The sequence below is a fragment of the Raphanus sativus genome, chromosome 4 (assembly GCF_000801105.2).
Source record: "Raphanus sativus cultivar WK10039 chromosome 4, ASM80110v3, whole genome shotgun sequence".
Lineage (NCBI taxonomy): Eukaryota > Viridiplantae > Streptophyta > Magnoliopsida > Brassicales > Brassicaceae > Raphanus > Raphanus sativus.
This window is the reverse complement of record NC_079514.1, coordinates 6078343-6090656: the sequence shown is the minus strand read 5'-3', so window position 1 is coordinate 6090656 and position 12314 is coordinate 6078343. Positions and strand designations below refer to the sequence as shown.

Sequence of the window (12314 nt, the reverse complement as noted above, 5' to 3'; positions counted from 1 at the left end):
AAACGTACATAGACATCAAAGCGAGCACTGCCCATCCATCTGAACTTCTCTGACTCGATGTCTATATCAGCCACTAATCCTGAAAATAAAATTGAAATTATCTCAGTACAATCAGAAGTATAATTCACCAAGCTCAGGCACTAGTTCAATATGCAGATACATTTCCGACGCCAGTTGCATACCCCAAGCTAGCATCAAGACGCTGAAGAATTTGGTAGTCCCTTGTGAGATAGTTGCCACATCTAAAGAACGTCTATGACCTACCAATACAAAAATATATTTTAAAAATGAGCTGATTCATACGGAACAAGAAAACGTTGGAGTGGGGGGAAGAAAAAGACCTCGGATAATGGAAACAGTGGCACTTGCTGCACTACAAGACAGCCCAACCGGGTCCAGCAGTGATTTTATCATGCCATTACCACTTCCTACCATCATGATTTATAGCACACATGAAGTAACCACAAAAGTATATAATTTTGCTAAAAGCTTCTCATGCACAAGATATCAATTTCTGTTTATCATACATAAATTTTTTACATCTAAACTTTCGCATGGAACACACACAAGACGAGAATGACAAAAAGCAGAACGAACCTGCAGGGACCATTCCGATAGGCAACTTCAAGGCAGTTCTCCAGTCTGCTCTTTCGAGCAGTCCATTCACAACCTACTAAATTAGGAACCAATTGTAAGGAATCAGCAACTATATAATCAAAACAAGAGATTGCTTCTTCTAACAGATACTTCCAAAAATAAATACGCTTTCCCAATAAAGATCGTTAAACACACGGATTCTTTAAACTCCTCTAGTTCGAATCATGTAAAGAGACAGACACGCATCATCACAACTTCCATATTGTAAGTTATTGGTGAAAATGACACTTCCACAACAGAAAAGCTTCCTACTTTACCTCAACAAGGACACCGTCGCCGCTAACGCAAACAATACCGTCGTATTTTGACAAATCAATGGACCTAACCATCTCCTTTGCATGCAACTGATACTTAGTTTCTGTAAAAACACCACCAATCAGATTATTACTTCCATGGAGAAGAGTTCAGAACCAAAAACAGAAATCAATAAACCTTGAACATAAGTTGAACATGAGCACACATCAAACAACGGCTTCACTTCCTCCAAAAATATCTTCCTAGCCGTCTTCTTCCCACCAAACGGGTTCACAAACACAAGCAGCCTCTTAGGCCGACCTACACCAAAAAAAAAAAGCATTCACTAACTCAGCTTCCAAAACGATGTCGTTTACGATTCCAATTAGCTTTTTTTTTCGATTTTAATTCAAACAAACTAACCGACGAGAGAGTCGAGGCGTTGACGAAGCTTATCGCACCACAGCTTTCTAGATTCGTCGTAGAGAGGCTCGAACACGAAATCCTTCCTCGCGTAATCTCCACCGCTTCCTCCGCAGCAGATTGATCCTCTTCTCTCAACCAACGTCTTCAATTTGACCTTGTTCCCTTCCACGGCGAAGCTCAGGATCTCTTTCTCCGTTGTAGATTTCCTAAGAGCGGATTCCGTCCATTGTAGCTCTCCGTCTGCGGTTAAAGTCAACGGCGTGATGACGCCGTTTATTAGAACTCGGTCGGAGATCAACGGCGGAGAGGGAAGGCGATCGTTCTCCGGGTGAAGAGTATCCATAGTGATGATGATGATGATGAGAGATCAGAGAAGAAGAGTTTCGTCGTTGGTGAGAGAGAGGAGAGAGTAATAAGAGACTTTTCCGATCAGGTAGGGGAGTGGAAACCACGCGCTCAACTTGGCGAGTTTGTGAGTTGACGTGGCGTAAATCCTTTTATAATTACGACGTGTCAGTTTCTCGTTGGACGGAGACTAAATTTATAAATGCAAACCTGTAAGAAGATGATAACCTCGAAACGATAGCGTTTCAAAAATGAAAACAACATGTAAAGGGAAGGCTCTACTCTTCTTTCTCTACTACTAATTTCCGAACTTAAATCTACAGAAACTACCATGGATCATGGTTGAAGTTAGTAGATATGTAACGTCCTTCAAATCAATTTACTAGCTAATCATCAAAAATATGACTAATAATGAGAAGAAAAAAAAAACACAAAACAACTATTGAAAGGACGACTAATACAAAGTACAAACGTGTAAACAAGTCGTAATAAACCAAACCTTGCCGTGTTTACTAATTTAAGAGAGGATTCACTCTCTTGGGTCTCTTCTATAAACTTAAAATCAAGGGATATAATCTACATATATAAACAATCAAAAGCCAGTCATTGGAGGAGGGTTTACTTCTTCATCTTCTTCCAATATGTACACTAGACTAGAGCACGTCTTCTTTCAGCAAAAAACGAAAGCGACTCCTCTTGAAGCTGTAACTAATATTAAGAAGCACAAGTTTCCGTGGATTTGAAAAGCATTTATCCTATGTTGGTTAACGTTTTCTAGTAACGTTCTCTGTTTGCTACTAAATCCTAGTACTACTAGTCTTAGAGAAAGTACTTAGGCAGACTCTTGTCCTTTAAAATTGAATGATTATATAGACTTGGAAACATAAGACGGAATATGAATGAGAACAGTGGAAACTTACCTCTTACCTGCTAGAGGAACAACGGTAGAATGTGGACCTTTGCGAACCTTCTCATTCTCCATTTCCAGGTAAACAATGGAGCTCTGCATGAAAAAAATAAAACATTTGTTAGGATTTTTAGTGAATAAGATCGTTTCAAGATGGATAAAGTTCCTAGATAACCTCACTTGGAGCGGTTGATTTTGACAGAATGCTGATGAGAATGGTTGGATCAAATTTTAGCTTTGGAGATAGAAAAGAAAGAAAAAAAACACGAAAGCGTTTTCCTATAAACGAAGAGACATGGGAATGGTATTTGAAGAGCCCACCTTGAAGCTAAAATCGTTAAAGCAAATAAATCATTTTTTATGTCTAGTCACTGAAAGAAAGCCATAAAGAGTATGTTCAGACGGACTTCAAGTTCCATCCGTTTCTATGATATGCTTGTTTATGGTCATTTATTAGTCATGTATGCCGAAAACACACACATGGAAGCACACACACGCATATATGAATTTGGTTTTTGGGTTATCATAGAAACCCGCTTGGATTTGCTTTTGTGAGATCACATTGGACCACCTTACTGAATCAGCTTATGGATGGGTGATCACATTGGACCACCCTACATAGCGTACATTCTCTAAACACTCTTTGCATGGATGAAACGGCGGTCTAAAGGTAGACTCAAGGGAGCAGACTTCATCATGGACCACCATGAGATTCGATGTTCTCTTTACATAACACTTAGATACTATGACTGCAGCTTAGTGAGACACGACACACGAGCAGCAGTAAGTAAGGCTACATAAATGTTCCAAGTAACTAAAAGTCTTATCTTCTTTTTTTATTTGGGTCAACAACAAAGTCTTGGCTTCTATTTTATTGAATCGAAATGTATATGAAACGGACCATATAGATTGTATTGACTATTGAGCAACAGAGAACACAAACCAGATGTAAGAGTATAGTACTATCCGTTGTTAAGTTTGTAACCGTTAACCATTCATTGACATCACACTGTACAATTAGCCATTGGTGATTTCTTGTAGAGTCAAAGACCACCTTGAATATTAATCATTAGATTACCATTCTTTCTGAGATACTTGTTCACATCTCATTACTCTTCATTATAAATGTCCATACTAATTGTGGTTTGCCTTTGCATATTAGTGGTTAAATGTGTGCATTCTATAAAAGATTCGATTTCCATACTGGACCGATATATTCAAAACACATCTCATATATATAATTTTTCTTTTTCACAGTTGAATTGATATAACTAATAGTCTACTTGGCCGGATTTGTCAATCATCTGGTCGTCTAAATGGCCTAGTGGGACCGTATGGAGAGACAACAAAGGCTGTGTGGTGAACCAGCTTGTCAACAAATCCAATTTAACGTTACCTTGGACAAAATGAGATTAGGCTAATAATCAGACTTGACATAGCATAGAATTTTGATTACAAGACTAAAATGATTCTATATGGTTGTGCTGAATTAATGAGTGGGCCTTATGGAACAGATCTACACTATGAGTGGACATCACACGTTTTGCTGACTAAATGGTCGATGTTTGGTAAATAAACTCATTAGCAAAATAATAAAAAGAAAATCACCTAAATTTAATTTCACACAACTTTGAACTTTCACTAGACATAAATTGAATTTGGTTTCACCCAAGTTTTGGTAGATTTATCTTTACTTTACAAAAAAGCCCTCCAAGATTTTTAAAAAAATGGCATTTCAATATTAAATAACACATGCTTAATTAAATGTGGCCAAGTGATGCAGATGTACATATTTGTACAGTCTCTCAACATGTTACGTAAGTGATAGAGAGAGAGACACACAAGAGTCTCTCTTGCATTAAAGTGATCTTCACACACTAAAGTCCACTAATCAATGTCTTAACTGTATTTCAATTTAATGCATATATCTATTTTATAATCATATCCATCTCCCTCTTTCAACTAACCCACTGAACCAAAAACAAAAATGTTTACAACAAAACCGATCCTTGTAGCTTCCCTTCTCCTCATCATCTTCGTCTCTGCAACTCACTCAGCTCGTCAGAAGAGCGGTAACAATGGTTTAGGATTCGCCGGTGTGCCCGGATCCGGATATGCCGGGATACCCGGGTTTGGAAACGGGTTTCCCGGTACCGGAGTCGGCGGTGGATACGGCGGAGGCTACGGTGGTCCGAGCGGCGGGTACGGGAAAGGAGGTGTAGTGAGGCCGACGGTGACTTGCAAAGAGAAAGGACCTTGTAACGGCAAGAAGCTGAGGTGTCCTGCAAGGTGTTTCAGCTCTTTTAGCCGCTCCGGGAAAGGATACGGCGGTGGAGGAGGAGGTGGTGGATGCACCATGGATTGTAAGAAGAAGTGTGTCGCTTATTGCTAATAAAAAAAAAAAATTAAAGTCATATCTTTATAATATATAGTCATTACAATGATATGTTATTGTAGTTGATGATCATGAAGTTTCTTTTGTCTTGATTTGATTTTAGTAGTTTTTATATGCATTATATATGGTTGTGAACTTTTGTGATTGAATAAATGAGAAAACCTTACAGTTTTTCTCAATTTGTGTGTTGGTTGTATGTGAGGTTATGAGTTTTTTTTTTGTAATGTAATCTTTATTATCATATGATTTTGATTGGATGCATGAGCATCATATGGCTTTTTTCTAATACATGAAATTTATCTGATATTTTATTTTGTTCAGATAGTTTTGAGTTTTTTTTTTTTGTTAAGGTTTGATCATGATCCTTGTCTGAACGGAGACAGGGATTTTAACATCATGAACACCATCAATCCATGTCAAGCTTCCAAAAAAGTAACCAGTGTTGACTTTATGACTCGTTTTAGCTTTCACCGTAAAAGAGAGCACCTTCTTATCTGCAGAGCTAAACACGAGTGTGGTCGGGTTGACGTCGAGAGTTATTATACCGAGAGGAGACTCGATCACAGCTTTGTAGACTGATTTGATGGGTCCAACATTGGTTACAGTTCTTGTGAGTGTGACTTCTTCCTCAAGGTTTGGGATTGTGATTGAAGGCAAGTTGATATCAAGGATTGATGGCTTAGGAGTTGGACACTTAGTCTTTTTACCGAGGACACGAGAGATTGAGGAGTCGTTGTAACCTTTGGAACACATGTAGTTGATGTAATCTTCGATCCCCATATCGTAGATAAGTCCAGGGTATGCGGCTCTTCCAGGGTTTACAAGTCCTCCTCCATAGTCAAATGGATCAGCGAGCTTCTTGTTTGATCCTTCAGCAAAAATGGGTTCTCCAGATGGACTTGTCCTCCAAGCTTCAAAATGAGACTGGTTAGTCAGTTTTGTTTGTGTAGTTAAAGAATTAAATAGGCGAAGAACTAAGCAAGAACCTGTTGTGACCAAAGCTGATCTAAATGCAGCAGGAGACCAATCAGGGTGTAGAGACTTTAGGAGAGCTATGATACCAGAAACAACCGGAGTCGACATGGATGTCCCTGAGGCGAGTCCAAATCCATTGTGTCCACTAGGATCAAGGGGACTTAATGCTGCGAGGATGCTCACACCAGGAGCTGCTATATCAGGCTACAGAATAAAACATGATCACTAACTTGTTTCAACTTTTGAAATAAACATAGACTAGAGACACAATGGCTTCATTTATAAACCTTAAGTATGGCTGGTGATACCGAGTTAGGCCCTCTAGATGAGAATGCAGCAACCTTTGTTGTCGCTGGCAGGCCAGTTAATGTCGTAGCTCCACTGATTCTCGCTGTGGGCGACCTGTGATTCAACGTGGTGGGTCATAAGAATATTTGACTTTATAAACATAGTTTATTTGCTTCAAGATAGAGGACCTGGTGGTACGTATGTATTGCAAAATGTCGGTTCCAAGCTCGTAATCAGTGTAAATGCAAGGAAAAGCATGGCATCGATCAACAATGTCATCAGGATGTTCGGCACATATGACTCCTGCTACACCTTTCTTTGCAACCTGATAGATAGTATCGAAATCGAAAACAAGAACTATTCTCCCCTTGACATCAACACTATCATCACTCTCTGAATCCCAGTAAGCTAAACCGGCTGAAATCTCCGGTCCAGTGAACAGAGACTCACCCTAATTATACACAAAAATAATCAAGCTGTAAAAAAATGGTCAAATTTTCAACTGTCTTTTGACTAATTTCAGTTTCTTGCGTTAGAAGATACTATAACATACGAAGAGAGTTTGTTTATTGCCAAGTGTGATCTTTGTAGGAAAAGACCGGTCAAGAGTGGTTGCAGCCACGGTCAAGAGCCAAGGAGCAGCATTAGCAACAGTCTGAGCCTTAGGACCTTCATTACTAGCCGAAGACACGACCGGAATCCCTTTAGATACTGCATGAAAGGCCCCGACAAAATCGAGCTTATCCACCTCGGTGTCCTCTGGAAGATCCCCGGAAATAGATACAGACAAAACATCGACCCCATCGTGTATAGCATCATCATAAGCCTTCCACATGTCAGCAATTGAGCATTCCATCGGGTCCTGTTCCGTCTTTTTGCATTGCGTTCCAACATACCTTGTAAGAGGCTATGCGTGCCCGAGGAGCACCACCTCGGACCATACCTTAGCATAATCCACACATAGGTTAGGAAGTAAACAAACTAATGTCTTATAGAAACCCTAGCTTGACTCTTAAGTTAGCTCTGTGGTGAATACTATTCAAAAGCTGGTTTAGTGTTTAGGACTATACTCCATCTGTTTAATATTATAGGATGTTTTGGTTAAAAGTAGAACAATTAAGAAATTTAATTAAATTTTTTTATAAATTAATTTTGTCAAAAAAATATTATAAATTAAATTGAATTACACAATCATTACACAAAAATTTTACAATATAGAAAGGAGGGAGTATATCAGTACCTCGGGCTAGACCATAGAAGCTCACGTTGGCGACGAATGAGCCAGCTGCTATTGTGGATGTATGTGTGCCGTGACCAAGTGCATCCCTGTTGGATTTGAATTCTCTGACTGTTATTGTTTTGAATGTTTCTCCCATCTCGGCCAGTAGTCCGTCTACGTAGTACTTAGCTCCTATTAGCTTGTTGTTGCAATGAGTTGTGGCGTTAAACTGTTCTCCTGATTCACATTTTCCTCTCCAACGCTCAGGTATAGGTCCAAGGCCTTGATCGTCGAATACCTTTGACTCTGGCCATATTCCTTTAATTATATATACATACATGATGTGAGACGAGGATATCTAGACGTATATATACATAGAGAGAGAGATAGAGATAGAGTGAGAGACCAGTATCCATAACTCCTATGATAGCTTCACTGCCCATGTTGGTGTCATGAAGAAGACCTTTTATAGAAGATGAAGAAGAAAAAGAAGTTGGAGTTGGAGAGAGGCCAAGGAGATCCCAAGTTCTTGTGGTTTGCAGTTTGTGAATCCGGTTTGGTATAACATGGATTACTTCTGGATGGTCTGTGCAAGATTACAGTTAAAAAAAAACACAAAGATCTTTCATGCTCACTGTTATGAAGTATCTTTAGTTTGAGTTCTGATGAGTACCTGAGATTTTATTTGCTTGTGTAGATGTAAGAAGTGCTGCAAAACCGGAGAATCCATGTCGATAGCTGTAGATCATTGAGTTATGTGCGTCTTCTTTGCTAAATATAACATGAGAGATATAAGCGAGAGAAGTACACATGATAGGCATAAGAATAACAAAAACAGAGAAGCAACAGAGCATGACTATTTGGTTTTCTTGGGCGGCAAGTAAGGAAAGCAATCATCAACCTTACCAGATGTCTAAATTTTACTTCTGTTGACCAATAAATATAACAAATATAGGTAGCAACTTTGATGTCACAGTCACTATACATAAAACTATCTCTCAAGAGATTTGGTATTTTAAGATGATTAAGTACCTCTGAAGAAGTGATTCAAGCATTTGATGATGAGAGGCTGTAACAAGTTCGGGGTCATCATGTACTCTTTCGCCAAGATAAACTATATAAACCTATTGAAAATTTTACATTATTATAAAATAAAAATCAATAATCTCTTAGCAAATAGGGAAAAACTTATTTGCGTTACATGCCTTGCTGTTGTTGTCTAGGGCTCTTGCAGGTGTAAGAAGACTTAGTTCCGTGGTAAGAAATAGAGCCAAAGAAAATGTCAATAGAGGCACAAGTTTGTAACTTTGTAAAGAGTTCTTCTCCATTTTCTTAAGTGAGAAGTGTGTGTGGCACAGAAACGGAGAAACCTCTGTGGTTATTATATATGTAAATAACTCACATTTTATGACCCACCTCACCACTATTAGACGTGGAGTTTTTGGATTAGACATGAAATTCGGTTTAAGTTCAGTTTTGATGTGTTTAGTTCGGTTTGAGAGGAATGCCATACTCAAATGTCAAAAACAAGGTCAATTTGATTAGATTTTTGTTTTGGTTTAGGTGTAATACATCAAAGTCTTATACAATTGAATTCATTTTTTATGTTGGTTTGAGAAAATACTTACCAAACTAAATCCAAACCTCATTCCGGTTCGTTTTGTTCCAGTCAATTATCAGTTAGTGACCACCCATACTCACACCGTCACACGGGAGTCATGATTCAAAAGGGAAATAAGATTCCAACTCTGGAAATATAAGAAGAATAAATGAAAATTTTGGTTTATCGAGTCAAACCGTGTAGGGTCGTTTCGAGTCAAACCGAGTTTATCTCTTCTATTCGACTAAACCCCACCACAATGTTCTACCCTTCCCACTTTCATGAAATTGTTTTCTACAAATTATGATTTGTTTACCTTAATATTATCCAGTGCCGGTCCTAGAGAATCCAAGACCAGAAGCAAATTTAAAAAAAGTGGCCGCTTAGCAGTGTTCGAACCCACAGGTTGGGCGAAGAGAATCTGTAGATTGCAGATATTGCCACTAGACTAAAGGGAACATTTAAAATTTCGTGGCCGAATTTTTATTTATAATAATGCGGCCGGAAGCCACTGCTTCCTTGATCAGTTTTGTTTCCCTATAAGAAGATAGTAATCATAACTGACTAATCTAGTTAGTAAGTTAAACTATGGTTAGGAAGTTGTTAGACCACGACTGGCTGAATTTTGTATAGAGATGCTTTTTCTTTTTGAAACACGGGTAGAGATGATTATTATATCTTCTTGATAGAGAAATCTAAACAGAAAGATAGCGTCATATGAAAGAAAACCTCTTCCGCCTTTTGCATGTACATAGAGAGAGTGAATTTAGCGCTGAATGTGCACAACAACGTGATTAATCTAATATTTTTCTTAAACATTAACGACAAATTACTCTGTTACGTTCGAATACGTACAATTCATCTCAATCTTAGATTTTTTGGTACCTCGAAGTATAATATAGTCATGTTTTTATATTTATATAGTCTTGAATTGAAAGTGTTTTTCATACTTGGCAGATAAATGCTGACCACCAATAGTTGAATCTCTTTGATAGTGGAATCTTCAAAGGTGGTACGACTGAATTTATACGACTTACTTTTGTGCACGTGCGGAAAAGATGGATTGTTGCGTGTGTGTGTTTGTGTTTTTTTTTTTTTGCCAAATGATTATTTTAATTGTTTTTCTTGTTCTTAGAAAGGCATGATACTGGTTAAAAATCGTTGATATAAACCCTTCCAAAGCATAGACCTCACAGGCTCACACACGTGTAGTATTGTTGTGACTTTAATGTTGAAGAATTTTGGGAAGATCGCCCTTCCAGTTCCACCTATTTGTCTTCACGAAGAGCTTTCTGACCATGTTATTGTTGTAGGGCATTGCGGCCGCCGGCCTGCATCCTCAATTGCTCATCCTAGTATAATATATGTATAGTTCCGGTTGACTATAAACTAACATAACTCTATAAGATAACTATTTTTTTTTTCTGAAATAAACTATAAGATAACGTAACTAACGTTAAAAAATGTCTTAGGGATTCAAAGTTTACTAGTTGTAAGATCATACCGATTTTGTTCGATTTCAATGTTGCATCCTGTAAGCTTATGCCTGTTTAGGGATTATGGAATAAACTGTAAATTTCAAAAAAAAAACAAACTAATCTTTTAAAATAAGTAGAAAATATATACAGAGATCGAATAATCCTAATGTAAATGTGCAGTAGATGCATTCTTTCTGGAAAAACGAAATGCGCTTGCGCTTTTACATACGTCAAGCAGGGAAAATGGCTTATTCCCCTACGAACTATTTATTCCCGGTTTTTTCACACACGAACTTTTAAGTCATGCCAAAAACTACACGAACAACGGAAATATTGCTTATTCCCTTATAAACTAATTATTTCCAGCTTTTTCACACACAAATTTTTAAACTTTGCCAAAACCACATGAACTATGCTATTTTTAATTACATACATAAACTATCAATTTTAAGCTAATTCTCCTAAAATCGTAAATTATATTATTTAAACAATAACTTAGTTTATAACAGGTGGATAGCCGATTTAATTTGGGTTGCTAAAAAAGGATAATACATTGTTTTGTTCTTTTTCTTTTCTTTTTGTCAACTGCTCTTCTTCTTCAAAAATCGTTTTACCTTTCATCATCAATTGAGAATAAAATTTATTATTTTGTAAAAGATTAAACTTTTTACATGATGCATAAAGAAAGAAGAGCAACAACATAGCGAATTGGTAAACTAGTAGTTGATGCTCTTCTTTTTTTATGCATTATGTAAAACATTTAATCTTCTACAAAATAATAAATTTTATTCTCAATTAATGATAAAGATTAAAACGATTTTTGAAGAAGAAAAGCAGTTGACAAAAAGAAAACAAAAAAGAACAAAACGATGTATTATTTTTTTTATCAACCCAAATTAAATCGGATATCCACCTATCATAAATTAAGTTAATGTTTAAATAACAAAATTTACGATTTTAGGAGAACTAGCTTAAAATTGATAGTTTGTGTATGTAATTCAAAAATAGCATAGTTCATGTGGTTTTTGGCAAAGTTTAAAAATTTGTGTGTGAAAAAGCTGAAAATAATTAGTTCATAAGGGAATAAGCAATATTTCAGTTGTTCGTGTGGTTTTTGGCATAATTTAAAAGTTTGTGTGTAAAAAAGTCGGAAACAACTAGTTTGTAGTGGAATAAGCCATTTTTCCTATCTAGCATTATATTTGGCTCGAAGTTAGTCAAACATTAATCATTGTAAATTTGTAACAGTGAAACCCACTTAAGCTTTGAACTTCGAAGGCCTTCACAGGAATGGGCTAGTAGTTGTGGTAAAGCTGCTCTTATTTTCATCCTTTACTGCTTTCTGATATTTATTATTATTATATTTGACCAAATTTATTTGACCAATATTTTTAGGCCTGAAACTTATTATCCGAAATTCGGATTTGATCTGAAATCCGGTTCGGATCCGCTTCAAAAATCCGGATATCCGGAGAGGCCGGATCCGAATCCGGATAGTAAAATGTACGATCCGCCTAAACCGAATCCGAATTCAGATATCTTAACTTTTTATCTGAATATCCTGATCCGTAATTTTTATTGATAATTATTTTAAAAATAGTGATATATACTCCTTCTGTTTTTAAAGATGTATGTTTTAGGAATTTTTTTTGTTTCAAAAAGATGTATTTTTCATATTTTCAATGTAAATTTTGTCAACTAATTATAAATAATTGTGAATCTCAAAAACATTAATTGCATTTCTTGAAATTTTATTGGTTTAGAAATATAGGAAATATAAAATAACAAAA

The 12314-nt window shown here is 36.8% G+C and overlaps 2 protein-coding genes and 1 pseudogene across 2 annotated transcripts in view; 1 reads left to right on the top strand and 2 right to left on the bottom strand.

Moving 5' to 3' along the window:
- LOC130511080 (sphingosine kinase 1-like) overlaps positions 1-2600 on the bottom strand; it is a 2923-nt gene extending 323 nt beyond the window's left edge. The window contains exons 1-8 of the mRNA XM_057007908.1: positions 2285-2600; positions 1315-1811; positions 1090-1212; positions 915-1015; positions 598-670; positions 342-428; positions 183-260; positions 9-79 (exon numbers count right to left, since the gene is read on the bottom strand). Coding sequence (XP_056863888.1) covers positions 9-79; positions 183-260; positions 342-428; positions 598-670; positions 915-1015; positions 1090-1212; positions 1315-1660 — 879 coding nt within the window. The 5' untranslated portion in view covers positions 1661-1811; positions 2285-2600. The remainder of the gene's footprint in view (positions 1-8; positions 80-182; positions 261-341; positions 429-597; positions 671-914; positions 1016-1089; positions 1213-1314; positions 1812-2284) is intronic.
- Positions 2601-4496: 1896 nt separating this feature from the next.
- On the top strand, positions 4497-5225 carry LOC108852956 (uncharacterized). The gene has a single exon (XM_018626426.2). It carries the CDS (start codon positions 4557-4559, stop codon positions 4959-4961), a length of 405 nt encoding a protein of 134 aa, XP_018481928.1. The 5' UTR covers positions 4497-4556; the 3' UTR covers positions 4962-5225.
- Positions 5185-8788, bottom strand: LOC130510654 (subtilisin-like protease SBT3.13; annotated as a pseudogene).
- Between the last annotated feature and the right edge of the window lie 3526 nt (positions 8789-12314).